We start from the raw sequence: 20,979 nt of genomic DNA, 5'->3' as shown, positions 1-20,979 counted from the left end.
AAAAGAGCAAGACCAAAAACACTGTATTTCACCCATACTGTGGTATGCGCGAAATACAACAATAACTTGTTCTGTCAAGTTGTAAATTATGAAACAGGTATTTTCTTTTTTGCCATTGCAGATGAAGTTCCGGAGGTTACTGAGAATCCAGTCCTACATCCGCCTGTTATTGACAAAGCTAATTGGAAAGTCACGTTTACATGTGAAGTCAAATATGACAAGGACACTGATGACGATGCACAATTTTCAGTAAAATTTTTATTCGACCATGTTGATGATCGGGTTGTAAACGATGCCACACCGTCAGTACTAGATCCGACCAGGAAAATGGTAAAGCTTGATGCGAAATACCTGGGCGAATTCGACAACTGGCGTTCAAAAATGGGGAAAACGGTGAGCGAACACTGCATCTCATTTCAGAAATGTAAAGCCATTGCGCGGAAAATAGTTACTCAAGCAACTGGATAAAATTTTGAAACAGTCAGACGTATCAAATAGCATCCGCTATCTCGCGTCAGTGACTAAGGACAAATCTGGTAGAACAGGGTATATATCAAACCTCTGAAAAAGTATGTTAATGAAGCAAAGACAATTTCAGATGGTTCAATAAAATAGTAGGTTAAGACAAGACTGTATGCTAATGAATCAATTAGCTCCTGTTGTTTTAGGAACTAATGTTGCTCGTCGGTGGGGGGGGGGCGTTGTCCCAAGTGCCTGGAAGTTGGATGCGTAGACCTCCTTTCCTGTTGATGGCGGGATTGTACATCCACTCATATATTGCTTCTAATTCAATCTAGAATCTACAGATATCCTAGACCCCGAACGCCGTTGGTTCAAACGGGGAGTTAGAGAAGCAATATATGAGAGAATGTACAATCCCGCCCTCAACAGGAAAGAAGGTCTTCGCATCCAACTTTCAGGCACTTGGGACAACGCGCCAAAACCCTGTTCTACCAGATCTGTCACAGGCGAAAGATAGCGGATGCTGTCTGAAACGTCTGACTGTTTCAAATTTGTATCTAGTCGCTTGGGTAATTATTTTCGGCGTATCTTATTACCTTGATGTCAAACCTTCATTTACGTAAAGCCATTGCACACGCCAAAGCACTAGCATACATGCAAAATGATGCTTTTATTCCAGTCATGTTTTCATACAATACACCGATGGCAGTCTACTTGTAAAGACATCATTAACACCTTAGAGGTCAAATATCATCTTCTAATAAAATATTAATTGAAAGCCTACATTTTTTTAAAATTTTGGGTATAGATTCGTCAAAGTTCAGGAAAATTGCGGCAACTGTCTTAAAGGTTTCGGCAAAATGTTCAAAACACATTTAAAATGCCCTCCATTTTTATCCAGCAACTACCTTCCCATTTATATCCCACAATTAAGTTGAATCCATTGGACAAAAATGGTAGGAGGAGAAGAATAAGAAGGACAAGGGAAAACGCCAGGATGTTCGAAGTATATTCGTCCTTTATATATACTCAACTTATCAAGAAAGACGAAGATACTATGTATATCAGAAAAATATACTGTACTTGAAATTTCTTGACGTTTTTCCTTGTCCTTCTTCTCACCCTTTCATTTGTGTCTTGAACATTGTGAAATCATTTCAATAAAATAACGCAAAATAAACAAGAGTTCCGCGACCTCATATCTCCATGAACAAGTCTATTTATGCAAATTACTTACACATTTACATAATATATGCTTTATCATAAACACCTTTATCTTACTTAAACATGTTGTAATATTGACAGTCCTATAATTTTCAAATTTGATGAATTTCGGTGTTTTTGCATTAATTATGCAAATCAGGAATTTATTTGCATAATTGGTATCTGTTGATGCTCCACTTTCCATAAAGTACATATGTTACATGTATTTGAGTCTTATAATGGAAAACACAGCAAATATAGATTTCCCTCATTATCTATGCAAATTAGTCTTAATTAGCATAATTTGCACTTCATTGTGTATATCTCTGTCTAAGCTATCTGCATACTAAATATCATGGAAATCCGTTGTTCCTTTGTTCAGTTATACTCCTTAGAAGATTTTCACAATAACGCCCCTGCAGTTCCAGAGCAAGCTGCTAGGGGGCCCAAACCTACACCATTTTTAATTACATCACAAGCTATCTCCCACCCAAAAATCAAGACCACAGCACGTCCAGGTCAAAAGATACAAAAATTGAAGTTCTGCTGCAGTACCAAGGTCACATACCAGGGGGTCCAAAATCGACCCTGACCTTCGGCTTCACAACACCCGCCCACATACCAAATATCATTGTAATCCATCAAGAGGTTCTTGAGTTATGCTGACTACAAGAGTCCGGAAACACAAACACACACACACACAAACACGCCAAAAACAATATCTCCATTTTTCATGGAGATAAAAAGACAAGGTGGGTATTTCGGTATGCATTGTGGTTTTTGTAACATGCTTTCCCAAGTTAATAGATCTCTGCAAATAAGTATGTGAAATTATTCAATACACTCAAAAAGGATATACAACGTCCAATAGATAGTTCTTATGTTCTGACATGTGATACTGAATGTCAATTATGACAAAACATAGCTTAAGTAAAATCAATGCATCGCAATTCATTTTTTTTTAATGGGACAAACTTAAATGGCCTATCACATCTCAGGATCAATTTCGCAAACTGACTTAAGAGAAATATTGTATATATATAATTTTGACTCCGAAATCCGAAAAGTGGCAGGCAATGTTGTCAAAGTAGCATCTGTGTCTTCCTTCCTTTATTTCACGTTTTTTCTCGAAACACCTACATGAACCCCCCCCCCCAAAAAAAAAATCGTGTTGCGTTTTAGTGAAAATGTTAAAATTAGATTTTGTAACTTTAACTTTGTACCTACCATTTTCTACAGGTCTCCTGTGTTGTGCAGTCATTTTGGAAAGGTTTTGAGCATAAGAAAAGCCGAGAGTTCCACAGCAATGGATACTATGCTGGCATTAGGGTAAGGATTCTTTGCAGGTTGGCGCGTCATCATCATCGCAAAGTCTTATGCTATCTAGGCCCGCCGATTTCATCCGAGTTATGTTGTAGAATCATAACAGTAATAATATCATTTTATTACGTTAGCTATATCGTAATGACATTCACAAAAAGTTATGTAATGAAAATACAGTCAACCTGTTTTAGATGGAAACGAGCAGGTTAAGCAATGATAAAGAAGAATAAAACACAATATAGGCCATTGCTTGAAAAACGCACAACAGTTGAATCAATTATCTTATTTTTCAGGCCGATAAAACACACATGATGATATCGGAAGGACAAGACGACACCTTACAGCTCTACAGCACAGTACCATTTGTTTGTGATTCTAACCTGGCTTTGCACGAAAACTGCCACATTGACATGAAGTTACACGTGAACTCTGATGTTACAACCAATGGAAATCACCAATGCAGCATTAGAATCTATTCCAAAAATTGGGAGACAGCAACCCATCGAGCTGAGGCAGAGGAAGAAATCATATTTGCAAAGCAAGATCTCCAAGTAGATGGCAATCGCGTAAATGCATTGGTTTTTGAACAAATCCCATTATTGAAATTTTGGCATGCTTCTGATGGATTTGTCCCAAACATGTTCAGCGGTTTCTCTCCAGATGACATTCAGGTAATACAAAAACGTCACATCACTACGACTTTCCATCTATCTAGAAATACAGGAAGTCCTGATATCTTCTTGTCTAACACAGAAGATGTTATCTATGTTTAGACATCAAGGAAAAGAAGTTAAAGATACGATAGTAGGAACAATTTTGCCCGTAATGATATTGTGCTTTTCAGCTTCAAACCTTTGACAACCAGTGCTATATTTAGCACAAAATCCGATTATAGTCCAAGATCCCACTGTTCATTCTGCTAAATGAATTGTGATTTAATTTGATTGACTGTATTACTGTAACGCTGCTTCACCTTTATTCGTGGAATTCGAGGTGACAGTTAATTGATACAAATCTTAAAAATGTTACTTCTATCTGTTACATGCATGCCAATATTATTGATTACCTTTGTCACTTATGCTACACTTGTCATATTTTCGCTCAAGTCCTGTTGATACGTAATTGAAATTTGAAAGCAACGTTGTTGCATTAAGAAAAAAACGTGTTCGTCATGGGTAATGACATTTATCTGCAATCGCATCGCTAATTAGCTTTACACAGTAGTTTTTCTCTACTTGGCTTGAAGAGAGTGCCCAAGATATCTTAATTTCATCTAAATTTTTCACAAAAGTGAAGGGGAGGGCAACACAGGTGCTTACGTACATTTGCAAGTTGCCCTCCCACACACCATTCAATACATACGAATTTCCAATACTACACAAAAAAGTATGTAAATATCAATCTACAATGAATTGATACAATAACTGAATGTATCATGATGAAGCATTAAGGAGCATATAAACATATAAAGTTAAATAAACAATAACAAATCACAATAAAACGGTCGTAACAATATTTAATAGCAAAATGATGACTTCTTTTCCAATAGTTCATCCCCGCGTCGAGCGCCGAAGGTGATCTTCTGTGATGATTGATCACACTTTGAGTCCTGTAGTGGTTTCTTCTTTGATTTGGTCAAATGTTTAAGATAAGGGACGGAACGTTTTTGACCTTCGAATGCACAGATATCACTTTTGTAATCACTGTATCACAGTCTTTTAAATTCTGGCTTTATTACTGATGTTGCATTTTGTATAAATTCCTAGATAAAGCGTTTTTAAAACAACGGATAAAGGGCAAGCCGCAGGTTAAGGAAAAGTAGCGTTGATTTTAATTAACATCCCGACTGTGTCACTCACCCGACATACACGCTATTAGAAAGGGTCGCGGTCCCTAGGATGGGACGTGAAGACTTGGCCAATCGGTCATTGTACTTGTCGAAAAAGTACTTGCAAAATGAACATGTAAATACCAAACATAACGTTGGTCTTTTAGGTCACGACCAGTGGAAGAGTAGCTTAATAGCACATTGCGTTTATTTAACATAAGCTGCTTTAATATGACTTTCACTCTCTAATACAGGTGCGAACCATAGATGAGGGCCCAACCGGACACTGTAAGGGTATCACTGATCCACACTACACCACTTTTGATGGCAAGTGAGTATATTTGTGTCAAGCAGTGGTTCACTATTGCGCCAGATTTAGCAGCTTTACCTACCACTTGAGATTGTCCTTCATTTTATGAAAGGCAAGTGTGAATTGTTGCTGTTGTTTGCAGAACTAAGTGAAAGAAAACGTAAATACAATATTCCAACTTTGTCTTTTTGTTCTTTCAAGGTATTACACAATCCTTATGTTGGGAGAATTTCTCTTCTATAAAAGCACCATCAGAAAGTTCGAGGTAAGTCGACGTTTTATGTGTTTGAAATTCGGGTTATGTGGGTTATTTTCCAACATGTCTTTTATCATTATTCATCTATTAAATGCAGCTAAATAAATATTTTTCGTTGTTGACAAGCTATGATTCTGGAAAAATAGTGAAATCGTTTGTCTAAAAAATGATATCAACCCCTTTTTTCCCAACGCATATTAACAAAATTCAATTCCCTAAAGTGTTTTAAAAACCTCTGACATATTTAGCCAGGCTGCCTCCTAAGCAGACTCTGTCCGTTTGGCCTGTTGAAAAACACCTTAGTTTAATGAAACCGAGTGCAATAGAACCGATATGTCTTCAGAAAAGAAGCAGAGTCGTAGAGCCAGCTTATGCTACGGTCATATTTGCATCGGTGCCCGTAAGAAGTGTCTTCCCGCCGGAACCGCAAAGCAATGAATTTGTCCCCTTGAACTGCCGGACACCGAAAAGGTACCTCTCGGTGTTCCCATGGCTAGCTCACGGCGCCTGTGTATGTATTAATGTGTATGTAGAAGACCAGCATGACTCGAGAAGTTTCCCGTCGGCTGAGCAGACAAATCACATGACCGCTATCCTGACCCTAATTATTCCTCCTCTATTGCCCTTTGACCCTTCATTCCGTCCCCGGTGAAGTCAATCGTAGGCTTGACTTCCCTTGGTACGGTCATAGCCTGAACTCAATCAAGCTCCTGTAACGGCTTGCCGTCCTGTAACCGCAAAGCCGCCCAAGAGCTTGGTGGCATGGGAACCCACCTTTCTATATATGGATAATTTATGCAGCCATCATCAGCCCACATGAACTGCCTGCCGTGGCCAGACTAGTTGCTAAGGGTCTAGTGCTGTTACTATCCAGTGATTGACAGCTACAGATATCTGATCTGCAGGTGGTAGGAATAAAGTTTCACAGCCCTCCCCTCAAGTGGCTTCAGAAGTCAAAGCCCTCAAAAATCCTTAGGAATGGACTCAAGTATAGGGGTCAAAACTTGGTTTTGGACGTGGGAGAAACTGCCATTGTCTGCCTCTAACGGAACAGATAAACCAAGGAGGTTTAAAATACCTTTTAATCGCCTTGGATGCGATATGATTTCTCCCCCCCCCCCCACCATCTGGATCTCATTTCCCATCTCTTCCTCCTGTCTGCCTGTGGTGCAAGGTGTGACAGCTAACAGACACGCTAACTAGCTAATTTCTATGGCAATGGGGACCTGGCTGAAATCCTGGCCTCTGATTGGTGTTACTATTTTTGATAACAGTTCTCCTGGCTTAGAGCTAGTCGAGCATAAAACTCCGCGGGGAGGGGACAGAAACCCCGGACAGCTGGAGTTTGCGTTATACAGACTAGTACGATCACAACCCAAACATTTTGCCTAGGGTCACATACACAACTCTGACACCTTCAACTCCCCTTGTTTATCACACCGATAGTTTCTCAGACTGTACCACAGATATGTTACCCATCAATCCGTGAATTGGTCGTTAAGGTGTTACTTGCGAGTCAGGATGCGTTAAACATCCGTTGGACAGAGTCTCGGTTCAACTGACCAGCCCGACATTGGCTAAATACAATTGGCAAACCAAGGTAAAACAGCTAGGTCGCCCGCTCGCAGCATGTCTGGTTAGTAAAGAGGAGGCTAGGACCGCGTATTATGCTCATTTATGAGAATGTATAATATATGAAAACAGCAGGTGTAATACGAGAATTGTTCTGTCTTTAAGTTGAGGAGCAATATATGCCGACCGTACTAAGTCAGTGACGGTGAGCTCATCGTGACGGTGAGCTCACTACCCTAATTGTGTGTATGTTGTCTGTGAAATAGACGGTAAACGTAGTTCTCTTCGGAGCTTGCGGATACGAGAAGGTCTGAATGCATTGTCTTGATATTTGGTAGGTGGGTAGGTGTGATGAGACCTGAAAATGATTAGATTTTGGGCCCCCTAGTGACTTGTCAAGTGGCGTCCTGTGGTGTAAGTGGTAAAGCGCGCGGCTGTCAAACAATGGGACACGGGATCGCTCCCGGATTGTGCCCAGAGAACTGTCGGAACTTGCACCTCAACGTTATGCCTTTTGGAAAGGCACTTAACACAAACTTTATCACATAACTCTGGTGTAAATGAGTACCTAGTTCATGAAATGGAGGTCTCGTGTATGGGAAAAGCCACACCCCGCACACGTGAAAGAACCCACCACACCTTTCGAAAAAGAGTACGGGCATGCCCCGGCGTGCGATGGCCCAAATGCTATTGTCTGGAGTTGGTGATTCACTACAAATCACTTTAACTACTACTAGCACCTTGTTTCGGTGCTGCATCATTTGCATGATTAATGAGACAATACTATAACTCAAGCTGTAATGACGAATCATCATGTTTTTGGAATGTAGATAGCTTAAGTAATGTATGTTACTGAATATTAGTCATCCAGGTCAGCAATAGAGTAACATAATCTAATCTAATGCTTTCGTATGTAAACATCATTCTCTTCATTGACCAAGAGCTGCCGGACGGACGCTCGAAAAGTCTGTTTTTCATATGCCTTTTTCCAGTGGTAGATATTAGATTATATATCTCTAGCTTAACTAATATGCTATGTACAATAATCAAGGAAATCAGATTATAAATTGCATAGATAATAAGGCATTCTCAGAAACCCGCTGTGTTCCATGATGTGACTATACAAATATGTGACATTTGTAACTTAGGAAGAAGGAAATGTTGTTAGATAGGATATATGCAAATGAAGGCCTAATTTGTATAATTAATGCGAAACTACTATAATTTCATACTGGTGAATGGCTGCAAGTTCATGCCTGTGACATTTGAAAGTTATGTGAATGTGAACATCGTTTAATGAAATTATGCTCATAAGAACCTCATTTGCATGATTCACTCGGATGGTACATTTCAGCACAAGCTTTTTTGTTAGGCTCATTCTTTGGACAACTCCTTTTATTATGGTGGAGAAGATGACTACCTCCTATGATTCATAATCGATGAGAAATACTCATAAAACGTCAGTCATAAAGGTTAAAATCATTTGGCGAAAGTATGAGGTCGTGGAACTCTGGTTTCCTATTGTAACTTAAGCTTAAGGTGGAGATAAATGTTTCTTTTGCCAATGGTGGCTGGCATATATGCACCGACGATAGCGGTTAGTTCGGTATCGGCAAAAAGTATTATTTTTCTATTTTACTACTTACTGTCTTGTAATGACTTATCAATGCGCAACTTATATCATTTTGTCTTTCCAGGTCCAGGTGCGTACCTGGTACTGTGGTGATGGAAGTGTCACCTGTCATTGTGCTGTTGCTGTCCGTGAAGGAAATGACGTCGTGATCGTTGACCTTTGCCACGTGGGGTGGGGTAATCATGGATCAGCCTACCCGAAGATAACGGAAAAAACAACGGATGGAGAACCTCTCTCACCGGCAGTATCAGTCTACAGGGATCCCTCCAATAAAAGGTTCTCGGTAAGTCAACATACATATGTTAAGTTAAGATATTCTTGTCCTTCATTTTCTGCATTTAGAAACCCAATTCATCTAGTCTTTGATTAAGCTTAAAGAAAACATAATGAGCCAGATACGTCACGTTCAATGTCTCTCTTATCTGCTTAGAAAAATCTACAAGTTTCTAAGCGCGTTGTTTTTCCATTTTTTGCAGATCCATATGCCGTCTGCCACCACAGTAGTAGCAGAGATCAACAGTTGGGGCATCGATGTTCACGCTTATGCACCTGGAAGAGATCGGCAACACACCTTAGGGTTATGTGGAACTTGGGATGCGAACACAGGGAATGACTTCAAACGGCCGGGAGGATTTATTACTGCCAACGAGAACACCTTTGGCAACAGCTGGAGGTAAGAAATATGAATTGAAATGAAAAAAACTTGAGGAAAACTTTGATCCTTTTTTCATGTATTTTCAAATGATTTTGTGAATTTTAACCATCAAACACCCGAACCGATTTTAGCGACTAAAATGACTGAGCGGGGTCAAAAATGACCCCAAAATGTTTTGTTCAGTAAAATCTCTCTTTTCACTTTTTTCGCTGATTGTGATCCATATATTGCTTCATCAATGTAAGAGGAATGTGTTGGCATCTTTAGATATGAAAAATTCCCGTTCATTATCATAATTTATGCCAAAAAACCAGAAGGACCACGTCTTGAACTATTCCCATTTTGACCGGGAGGGGATTTTGAAGCCAACGCCAAATTTCATGTTGCATAACTAATGAACGGCTTACGCGAGAGCCACCAAACTTGGTGGCTTTTCAGGGAATGTCCTTAACAAAAATGTGAAATTGATAACGTAAGTTCATCGTTTTTCGCGTTGCCATGGCAACGGGTTTTTGATAGGCAAATTTTACAAAATCTGCTAATTTCAGTTCAAACAATGACGTTTGGAGGCTTTGTTGGTACGCCAAATGTATTTTTTACATTGTTATCATTTTATGTAATCTAATGTAACTTGTATGATTCAACATTGATATTTTATGCTGATTCGATGACGTCATCCGTCAAAATCCAAGATGGCGGATAGAATCCCATAAAATTGCGTCAAAATGACGTCATATTATGTCATTATGACTTAAATTCCATGTGGTTATACTAATCGACATGTGCATCATCCTCTAAAAATGTGGTGGTCATACAATTAGTAGTTCAGGAGTTACTGAGGGAAGGTCTCGAAAACAGCACATTAGGTTTGCTGGGGTCAAAAATGACCGCAGCGGACTGAACACAGACTTTCCTATACAACGTCAACAGTATTGTGCCCATCTCCCTAAAAGATTATGAGAGGTTAGAAAAGATGTCTACTGACAAAGTCACGGAAGGAATTTTTGTTCAGATCAAACTTGTTCAAATAGCACGTCAAAATCAACGCCTGGGGTCAAAAATGACCCCACTCGGGTGTTTGAGGGTTAAGATTATAAAGAATTTTTTGAAACAAATAAAAGTTCTATCAAGGTTGAGAAAACGATTCATAAACAAGAGTCCGAAGACCCAAAATCTCCATGAAATGTGTTCTTATATATGATGTGTTTTCTTTGCCCCAGTTGTTTTTTTTTGCCGCTGGTTGTTTTATGTTATGTGCCAAAGGGTATCAACATACAGGTTTGGTAGTGTTCCCATTTGTGGTTCGACCACCAGCTGTTGGGACCTTGGGAATAGTTGACCTAGATAAGAAACCAACAGATGGTGTGACCTCAAAGCCCACAATAGAGTAGATATTTCTCATTATTTATGCAAATTAAGTCCGAATTTGCATAATTACCACTTCAGTTTGTACATCTCTGTCCAACCCACCTGCGTACCAAATATCATGAAAATCTGTCGCTCCTATCTTCAGTTATTCTCCTTTGAATATTTTTACAAATACGCCATTGCAGTTCCAATGACACATACCAGGGGGCCCAAAATCGACCTTGACGTTTCTCCTCCCAGCACCTACCCACATACCAAATATCATTACAATTCATCTACACGTTCTATAGTTATGCTGATTTTACGCATCCGGTGACACATACATACACACACGGTGACACAAACATACACACACGCGCACACACGCGCAAACACACTAACTTTGCATGCTATGCACTTCAGTGTGTACATCTCTGTCCAACCTACCTGCGTACCAAATAACATGAAAATCTGTTGTTCCTTTCTTCAGTTATTCCCCTTTAGAACATTTTTACAAATAGGCCATTTTACTTCCAGGGACACAAACCAGGGGGCCCAAAATCGACCTTGACCATTCTCCTCCCAGCGCATACCCACTTACCAAATATCATTACAATCAATCTACACGTTATACAGTTATGCTGACTTTAAGCATCCAACGACACACATGCAAACGATTTACCTCCTTACTTATGCAAATTCGGTCTCATTTGCATAGTTTGCACTTACAAATAACATGACGATCTGTCGATCCTCTCTTCAGTTCTTCTACATTGAAGATTTTTACAAATACGCCATTGCAGTTCCAGTCACACATGCCAGGGGGCCCAAAATCAACCTTGACCTTCCTCCACTTAACACCCACCCACATACTAAAAATCATTACAATCCATGCACAGGTTCTACAGTTATGGTGACTTTAAGCATCCGGTGACACATACATACACACAAACACCAAACGCAAGCAAAACAGTATCTCCATGAAAAAGCCTTTTTTCATGGAGATAAAAAGATACCCCACTGCAAAATGGAACGGGTGAACGAGTGTAAGAAAGTCTTGTCAATGTGTTGAGATTCATTAAACACCACTTGCGGGACATTATGGCGCCATTACTGATAGTGTGGGATTTTTGAAAGATAGCAAGGAGGAAGGATTGCATTGCAATGAAAGCATTGTTGTGCCACTATCAAAATGTAGGCATGCTTAATAATCTCTTTACATGTTCTATAGAGTACCTCACGGAACAAGCCTATTCGATGTCGAGTGTCCGGATGTAGATCCAAACGCCCCTGATCCGGTGGAGACATGCACTTGTGAAGGCGGTTCTAACATCTATTGTGGGTATAGCCAAAATGCAGCCCGTAACACTGTTCGGGGTATTAATACCAGGACCACCGTACAGAAGTCCTCAAGAAACAGAGGCTGTCCAAATACAGCACGGCGCTCCAGAAGATCAATTCAAGCTGACGCATTCTACTCAGATGACATTGATGAAAGTGAAGGGTACGTCTTTGACTACGGAGACAACCAGCCACCACCTCCTGTCACTCAGTGGCCAACTCCTACTCTCCAAATCACCGAGGCAGATGCCGTGAGACACTGTAGACAGGCCATCATGAACTCTTCGATGTCAGCTGTATGTGCCAACCTAGGCGTGGATATCTTTGCTCCCGTTGACGCGTGTGTCGAAGATATCAAGGTGATCATGGTCAAATAATGCTTTTTTTCATATCTTAAATGTTTCTGATATATGATGAGACAATATCAGTTCATTCAAGTAGATGACTAAAAACTGTCCTAACTCGAACTGTGTCTTATACAATGCGAAAATACCTGAAAATGTCTTGAAACACATGACGTGGCAAAGACACTGTTCATTTTTCAATTACGGTCATATATCGTTTTTGAAGACTCGAAACATGTTAACTACATAGGAATAATCAATTTTCATCACATGCTACATTTTTCAGTTTACTGAAGATTTAAGCATAGCAGCAGCTCATGTGGACACCATGAAGGCATCTTGTACAGACGTCGCCTATCAGAATGTCAGTCTGTACGATGTTGGCGACGATGGAGTTGCAGTTCCTCCCATGGCAGTACGAGACAACCTGTGTCCAGCAGACTGTAGCCAGCATGGTGACTGTATGAATGGGACCTGTGTCTGTTTTGAGCCTTACACATCAGCTGACTGTTCCCTGGTGAAAGGCAGTCCACCTGTGGTCCGCTTTATTCCCAATCACGGCCTGTGTGACATCCGCAGGCGGCCGTGTAGAAAGACGTCAATCATTGCAGATGGGCTGATTGAATCCGAGAACCTCACGTGCAGAATTTGGGATGTCAAGGTGATTCAAAAATATATTTTGATGCATGAGACAAAATAGAGAATAATTCTTGCTATCAAATTTTGAGTATCAATGTATAGTTTTCATTTACTGATTACTGAAAATTTGCCCCTATTAATTTTCAGATAGAAAATGGGCTCCAGAGTATCGTCCCAGGAAGCCACCAGCTGACAAACGCAACTATTCGCAGTTTCAAAGAGGTTTCCTGTCCGCTTCCTCGCTCTCCTGTACTTCTGGGTACACCAGATGAGACAGAGGGAACTATCATCTATGGATACCGGATCTCTGTCAGTAATGATGGAGAAAACTTCAGTGACGAGCTTCTATTCACCATCTACGACTCTGTGTGTCAGAACTGTACATCAGGACCTCAGTGTTTCTGGAGGGTAGGTGCTGACTTAAAATCTTTCTAAATCTAAAAACATCTGCCAGTGGTAGGACGTGGACTAAAATCTCCATGCTATGTACATCAAAAACAAAAAGAACTGTTCTGTCTATATTCACGTCACGTTTACCATTTCTGTGGAAATTAATATTTCAAATTTACTTTTCAGTTCAACACATGCAAGATTAGAAATTTCTGTTTTGGTGATGGAGATCCGAACCCAAACAACTGGTGTCAGCAGTGTCTTCCACAACTCTCCAACCAGACGTTCAGTGAAAGACCTGGTACGACTACGTTTAATGAAATATTACTCTATTTCTGCCATTTCTGATGTGTTAAATTTCTGTCTATTTCACGTACATGTTTACGTTTTTTTAAGGATCACCTTAAACTTTTTTCTACATTTCTCTCACAGTAAACCTACCACCAGTCATTGTGTCGCCAACTGACATCACCAAAGTAAACGGGGAAAATCTAACGTTTACAGTGGTTGCCAATGACCCAGAAAGTAGGCCAGTCATTGTCTCCATCGCCTCTGCTAACAGTCAGGGCATCACGGTAAAGGGGGCTCAGGTTCAGTGGAAGACAGATCACACAGTCGGCAGTTTTGTTGAAACGATCAAAGCGAGTGATGAATGTGGAGCTTCTGACGCTCAGAACTTCACATTCATCACCATGGCCTGCCCCTGTCAGAATAACGGCAGGTGTGTACCAGATCCCAACATGCCTCGCGGGCAGGGTCAATATGTTTGTGAATGTCCGGGATATACAGGCCAATGGTGTGAACAGGAGATTGACGAGTGTCAGTCAAACCCCTGTCACAACGGCACATGTGTTGACTTAATTAATGGCTTCAAATGCACCTGTGATGCCGACCATGTTGGTGAGTTCTGTCACATTGACGTGGACGACAAGTGTGGTCTCCAGCCGTGTTTCCCCGGTGTTCTCTGCATCAACGTCGCCGGTGGCTTCGAGTGTGGGGACTGCCCGGAAGGTTTCACAGGAAACGGTATTATTTGCGAAGGTTAGTTGCGTCATTATGGGAAAGTAAAGGAAGTTACTAACATAGCATGTATAACCATATTTCAGCGAAACACGCAAGCTTTACAGCCTCTTGTATTTTTTTTCTTGTGTCTAACAGGTACATGGACAAAATTGAAGTCTAATGCAAGTATACTATTTCGTATAAATGTATATACTATATTGTACTTGTAAAGGCTGACGACATGATACTTTTTTTTCAACCCAGACGTAGATGAATGTGCCTTGGACACCACCAATGACTGCAGCTATGTTTGTGAGAACACCCCGGGCTCATACCGCTGCACCTGTTCGGCTGGATTTTTCCTCATCAACGACCAGTGCTTTGGTAGATACCAAACCCATTACAAAACGCAAAATTTATTATATATGCGAATATGGAAACAACACTGCAATGATTAACTATTTCTTCTTTTTTGCGTATCACCATTGCTTACTTTGTGTTCAGAAGTACAATATAAATGCAAATTTTTAAAGCAACAACAATTTGTCTTGAACCTTAACTTTCACCATTTATGTTTATGTATATCATATATGTTATTGTCTCCATAGATATTGACGAGTGTGCTTACGGTCTGTCAGAGTGTTCTCATCTGTGCGTTAACAATGATGGCAGCTACACGTGTGACTGTCCGGCTGGGTATCTTCTGGGACCTGACAACAAGCAATGTATAGGTACATTTCTTTTCTAAATTTAATTGGGGATTATTCACAGTCAGGATATTCACATCATATGGTCGTTTTCCTATACGACATGACTGGTAGAAACACAATACATAAAACAACAGACAACTAAAATGTCATTTTCTGTTTCAGAACTAGATGAATGTAACAGCGCTCCGTGTCAAAATGGAGGCAGTTGTCATGATGGCATAAACCAGTTCTCGTGCTCATGTCCACTGGGATGGCTTGGAACTCTTTGTGAAAGAGGTCGGCGATATAAGTTTTATTTTTTCTTTGAAATTCATCAAGAACTATAACTATTCATGGCTTTAAGTATCAATCTGAGAGTTTATGCCTCCTAGGTGTTCAATCCACGTATTTTCCCAGAACTATCGTAGGGTGGAACCCATAATCACCTCAGTAGGGGTATCTTTGCTAAAAAGCTTCGCTTTCACGTGCGCGTGCAGCTAGCTTTAACAGAGTAAGGTGTGACAGGTCATTCGGTGTAAAATAACCTGGTGTGTTTCGCAAGGTTTATCATTGCATTTCCCTTTATATAGACGTTAGTAATAAACCCTAACTGTGAAGACAAATGTTTAGGTACGCTTTGGTAAATTGTGGTGAACAACTATGACATTAAACATGACTGTGATGTTATAATTGAGACTGACACTGTTTTATGTTTAGACATTGACGAGTGTCTGGTGACTAACCATGGCTGTGAAAATGATTGCGAGAACACACCTGGCAGTTACACCTGCAGCTGTCCGGAAGGGTTTGAGCTAAAAGATGACAGAAGGACATGTCAAGGTAAATAAGATCGACTTATCAACCTTTACTATTAAAAGCTAGTGTTATTATTGTAATACTATATTGCTTGGTCAGCCAGTTTGTATTTGGTCAAACACAAATTGAATATTAATATCAAGATTTAAGAAAAGCACAATAGAATTGCACAGTTACAATATAAGGGCATTGAATAGAATACACCAGCAATATTCTTCTTGTTTTTCTTCATTCACATGACTGTAAAGAATTTACAGAAGGAATAAGAAAGAAAAATTGAATAAGGTTTTAAACTATTTCGCAACAAGATTATCACTGTCAATAAAAATTTTGGAATTTAAGTCTTATTGTCATCTTTTCTTGGCTAGCAATACCATTTTTGTCATTTTCATTAAGAAAAAAATCACTTGAGAAACAAATTTTAACTCGTTGACAAAATGTGTTCTTAAACACAGAAGGTTTTATTTCTTTATTGTGTATAAGAATAGACAGTAAAAAAAATTAGGTCTAGCAAGCAAATCAACAGTTTGTGTAATGGAAACCATGTGTTGTTTAATTTTGTTTACTGAAAGTTCCTGTTGAGACCAATTTTATACTTTTCAGATACCAATGAGTGTGAAACCAGCTACCCGTGTACTCATATCTGCATCAACACGGACGGAAGTTACATCTGCAGCTGCCCATCTGATCTAGTCCTTCAACCAGATGGCATTACATGCGGTAATTGCACACATTTGACTATATACCTGCTATTGCAGTATCTGACGGCACGTGACATGCCAAAATGTTTATAAATATATACTTTATCCTTGCTTAGCTATTTTTCTAGAGTATGGCAATGAATAACATAATTTAGAACTTTTCCTGGAAATCAATACAAATATATCGGCATGATAGTCTTTTGAATTGTTTTAAGCATCATGAGAAGCATAAATCAGCCCGCTTTTAATTGAGGTCATGAGGGGAGAGGACAAGAGGTCAGATAAAATATAACAGAAATGCAAATTGCATGTACATCATGATACAAATATGAATTGTATTTACGGTTTCTTTCCAGTGCATTTGATGATTTATCACCTATCTAATTATATTTTTCGTTATCGATACGATTTTGATAGCTCAATAAATAAACGCAATTTGTATCTGGAACTAAGATGGGTTTAAAGATTTTTACAAAACAACCAGTTCGTCATCTCACAAGTCGTCTTCAACTAATGATACTTTTTTGCATTGCCTTTTTAACACCATTTTTTTCCAATGTAGTGGTACCCGCTTCGGCCGTTGCACCACAAGAAAGTACCCAAGCACAAGGTGCGGTTATTCTTAGGCTAATCCAATAATGCTTATTATAACAGTAGCATTGTGTATTTGTTGGTTAAACATCAAAATCGATCAAGAGTATTCTGTATTCTGTGGTTAACGATTGATTTTGCTTTATTCATGTCAACAGAAACAACACTGCGACCCGGCGCAAGTGCCACGTTAGGGACAAACACTGAAACTCCGCAAGGTAGATAAATCGTTCATGTATTCAGGATGCTGTAACGCTATTAATAAATTAGACACTTTGCCGTCAAAAGTTCCAATGGTGTCTTTCAATTTCCATACAATGCCGCTTAAATCCGCATGGGGATGAGACGGAACAAAGTAAGCAATTTAAGTTCAATATCTTTCTCTAACGGTTCTGTTTAAATTCGTTCGGTTATGTCATACGTTCAACTTTAAATCGACACACTACATATTCTTTTCTTCTAATTTTTTATCCCAATCCCTATGTATTTCTGATAACAACTCTACAGACTGTAGGAAGTCCGACTGCCCTGACAAACAATTGCAAGAGTGCGTCGAGGTCGGTGGAAACTATGTTTGTCAGTGCGTCGAAGGATACTACCTAGCTGAAGGCGGAACGATGTGCAAAGGTAGTCGAATCTTAACTCTTAATATAAAATCTATCTAACACATTCATTTGTCTATACAAATTCAATAAATCTCTTAACTGTTGGAACAAACTTAAAATGTCTCTCAACCGTCAAACAAATTTAATGTATACTTAAGAACTCTTATGATACAAATCAATATGCTACGATATGTGTGTGTGTCTAAGGAACATTTAACTAATGACTTCTGGATTCTTATCTTTAAGCGTCAATGCTGATCTACATACCTATAGTCTTAACGATGAACGGTACTTCTTGTTCAGAATCAACTGTGTACGACGCCACGATCACTTTGGCAATGATAAATGGCAACGAAGCAGTGTTCACTGAAGATGGCTTGGGCACCCCTGGTTCGCCAGAATTTCTCGACCTAGTATTATTGATGGAGGAAGTGGTGAGTTGCGACTTTATACCGACACAAATGACATCTGGTAGGATATTGCTTAAAGATCATTTGGATCTGTTGTTGAACCAACAAATTAGAATGTATTATGTCATTTCTAATTATATGGATTTGACAGGTTTGGCTATAAATATCGATTCTTTTTTTAACAGATCAATGCCGCCTATGAAAGCAGTGACCTTGAAGACCAGTACCGGGGCTGTAAAGTCAAGGCTTTCCGACAGGGAAGTGTCATTGTGGACTTCGACCTCTTCTTCGTGGAAGATGATGATTTGCCTCCCTCAGAAGTTATGGATGCCATCTTCAACAGCCTGGCGAACAACACTCTTAGTGGAGGGAACGGAATGATAGTTGTCATTCCATCATCTTTGCAAGTGTCTTCACAAGGTAAAGTTAAATTATTTCTATCATATTTGCTTATCATCATCTTCATTAATCGCATATATCCTTTACAAGCTTGCCTAATTATTTGCCACTGTAGAATTGAATCGAATCATGGTCATCATTTGTAAGACTAATAACAAGGTTGTGGTGTAAAAAGGACAACGTGCATCATCACGGGCGACCTAGCAGACGATCATGCGTTCTAGCTGCGAACGTGCAAACAACATCATTCTTAATACTCCATCAGTAGGTTACCCTCCTTTCCAGAGTAATAAGAGTGTGTTTATTTGTATCTTGCTGCCATTCGTACATTGGCAACATGACACATTGCTAATACCTCATCCATTTTTGCTTTCATTAGCTACTACCGCTACCGACCAGATGTGGTACAACAACCCCCTGTACCTCAGCCTGCTGTGTGTCGGCTGTGCTGTTGTGGTCACCATCCTGATAGTGGGAGCTGTCTGCCTGCTGACCAGTCCCAACCGCCGCCGTAAGATGGTCATTAGTGACAGCACGGTGGCCATGAACATGGCGGACATGAATGGAAAGGCCGAAGGTATTGACGGCCCTGCTGCCGAAGATGACAAATACTAGTAAAATTAGTTTCTTTGTCATTTTCACAGAACGTCACTGGCTTAACAAACTGAGGTTGAAACTCTGTGAACAATGCACCTTAAAGTACAAAATTGCGAGAATTTCGATAGCTTTATCTTAGTTATATGTATCAAATTGTCATTCCAGTTTGCTACTTGGTTCGATATATGCCGCCTCTTCAGACGTATAGCATGGCTAGTGTGGGAACAGGTTGGTTTTTCGACAAACTTTGCAACTTAAAGATTTGTAGAGAGTAGTTCTAAAAGTTTATGATACTTCTGATGCTATTCAGAAAAAGATTATCACTATCCAAGAATGTTGTTGTAAAATAGACAGAACATTTTGCTAAAATTGGAAAACAATTACAGCTTTCTATAGTTAATTATGTTTGCTGTTCTTGATTTTTTTATTATAACACACAGGCGTATTGAAATGTGTATGATTATCAAGCTGTAGTGCCTTGTACAATGTACGTTCTTAATTGTTGTAATAGAATAGTGTGATAATCTATATTAGAAAGCATGATATTTCTGATGTGTTGATTTCATATTTACAACTTTTGACTCCTGCATAAAAAACGTGTGCTTTTTACGTGTTGTGAACTTATTTAGAGGTAGCTATTTTTCAACACGATTTGCTTAGACCATGCATACTTTGGTCATTGTTATCCGATTATTTGTATTGACTGTTTGATTTTAATTACAATATTGGTTATACAGTTGATTTTAAAAACAAATAGTAAGGAATGTATGACGTATATGTCTGACGTACAGGTTTGTAAGCTTCCATGTTATTCCTAAACTTGATCCCAGAACGATTCTTTGAGGTCCAAACTGCAGAAAGGTACAATGAAAGCTCATCTATGTTGGTAGTAATCATAATAAGTTACCTTTTGATAATACTGCATTTTACCCATTGGCTGAATCCATAACTGATTATCATAGTCCATACTAAATGATAAAGAATTTTTCTCTGCTATTTAGGTTGGATATCAATAAATAATCTGCATCGGCTCATGATGTGTACGCTATCACAATCAAAACACACAATATCAGATTAAAGATATGAAAACGCAACGCTTAGTTCTTTGAGTGACTCATTATCATACTCCGAGGCACAAGCTTTTAAACTTCTCCTTCATTTCACTTTTATTGCAGGACACATCGGGCCAAAGCTTTCGTTATAACATCATTGTCGGTGTTTTCCCTATGTACCGTGAAACTATTACTCCCTTCCACCAAACCTTAGCATTCGCAAACATTCCTTTCCTTTCGGAATACGACTCTTCTTATCAACGCACTATCTACTATTCCGAAACTTCCAAAAACAATAAAACCAACCCCTAATGTCAAACACTTCTCATGGTGCGCAGACGTCATACCAACCAAAGATCTTTCTACAAACACACAAGCGCCCCCCAATGACTCAGCATTCAACTACATACCTCACACAACCCCCCCACGCAAACACACACTTTCACGCACTAACAAGAACACCATACAACAAACAACACCTTGACCCTTTTTAACCCTGGGAACCCTAAAACCTATGAGATGGTGCGAATAAAAAATGCCTTTCTTATGAAATCTACCTGGCCAGGGGGGGCGCTAAATGAGAGAATGCTAAACACTCAGAGAATGGTATACCGAATAATTTATACTTCATTTTGGGTCTTTTACATCTTGATTTTGACATTCTATACATTATCATCCGTTTTATGAAATATATTTTTGGAATTTACGGCGTATATTTGCCCATTTTGTAGCTGCTTGCACGCTTTACAGTATGGTAGAAAATATATTTTTGTGGAAATGGACGAAAATTGATGCGCTTGTGGATGTCATCCGC

The 20,979-nt window shown here is 39.4% G+C and overlaps 1 protein-coding gene across 1 annotated transcript; it reads left to right on the top strand.

The window, feature by feature from the left end:
- The first annotated feature begins 127 nt into the window (after nucleotides 1–127).
- On the top strand, nucleotides 128–20,207 carry LOC136447727 (von Willebrand factor D and EGF domain-containing protein-like). The gene is made up of 22 exons (XM_066446769.1): nucleotides 128–393; nucleotides 2,905–2,994; nucleotides 3,282–3,659; nucleotides 5,071–5,147; nucleotides 5,328–5,391; nucleotides 8,652–8,870; nucleotides 9,064–9,260; nucleotides 11,821–12,289; nucleotides 12,561–12,935; nucleotides 13,061–13,321; nucleotides 13,490–13,604; nucleotides 13,736–14,344; nucleotides 14,570–14,689; nucleotides 14,914–15,036; nucleotides 15,178–15,291; nucleotides 15,712–15,834; nucleotides 16,414–16,530; nucleotides 17,261–17,320; nucleotides 17,610–17,729; nucleotides 18,011–18,141; nucleotides 18,303–18,537; nucleotides 18,896–20,207. The coding sequence occupies exons 1-22, from the start codon at nucleotides 328–330 to the stop codon at nucleotides 19,129–19,131; spliced, it is 4,299 nt and encodes a 1,432-aa protein (XP_066302866.1). The 5' UTR covers nucleotides 128–327; the 3' UTR covers nucleotides 19,132–20,207.
- Nucleotides 20,208–20,979: the final 772 nt, after the last annotated feature.

Source organism: Branchiostoma lanceolatum, chromosome 13 (assembly GCF_035083965.1).
Source record: "Branchiostoma lanceolatum isolate klBraLanc5 chromosome 13, klBraLanc5.hap2, whole genome shotgun sequence".
Classification (NCBI taxonomy): Eukaryota; Metazoa; Chordata; class Leptocardii; order Amphioxiformes; family Branchiostomatidae; genus Branchiostoma; species Branchiostoma lanceolatum.
This window is presented reverse-complemented; position numbering and strand designations above follow the sequence as displayed.

Bases quoted from the DNA above. Each gene is read 5' to 3' on its own strand.
- LOC136447727 (XM_066446769.1), top strand. From the start codon at position 328: ATGGTAAAGCTTGATGCGAAATACCTGGGCGAATTCGACAACTGGCGT. The intron at 9,261-11,820 runs GTAAGAAATATG...CATGTTCTATAG, and splicing joins ACCTTTGGCAACAGCTGGAG to AGTACCTCACGGAACAAGCC. The intron at 15,037-15,177 runs GTACATTTCTTT...TTTCTGTTTCAG, and splicing joins TGACAACAAGCAATGTATAG to AACTAGATGAATGTAACAGC.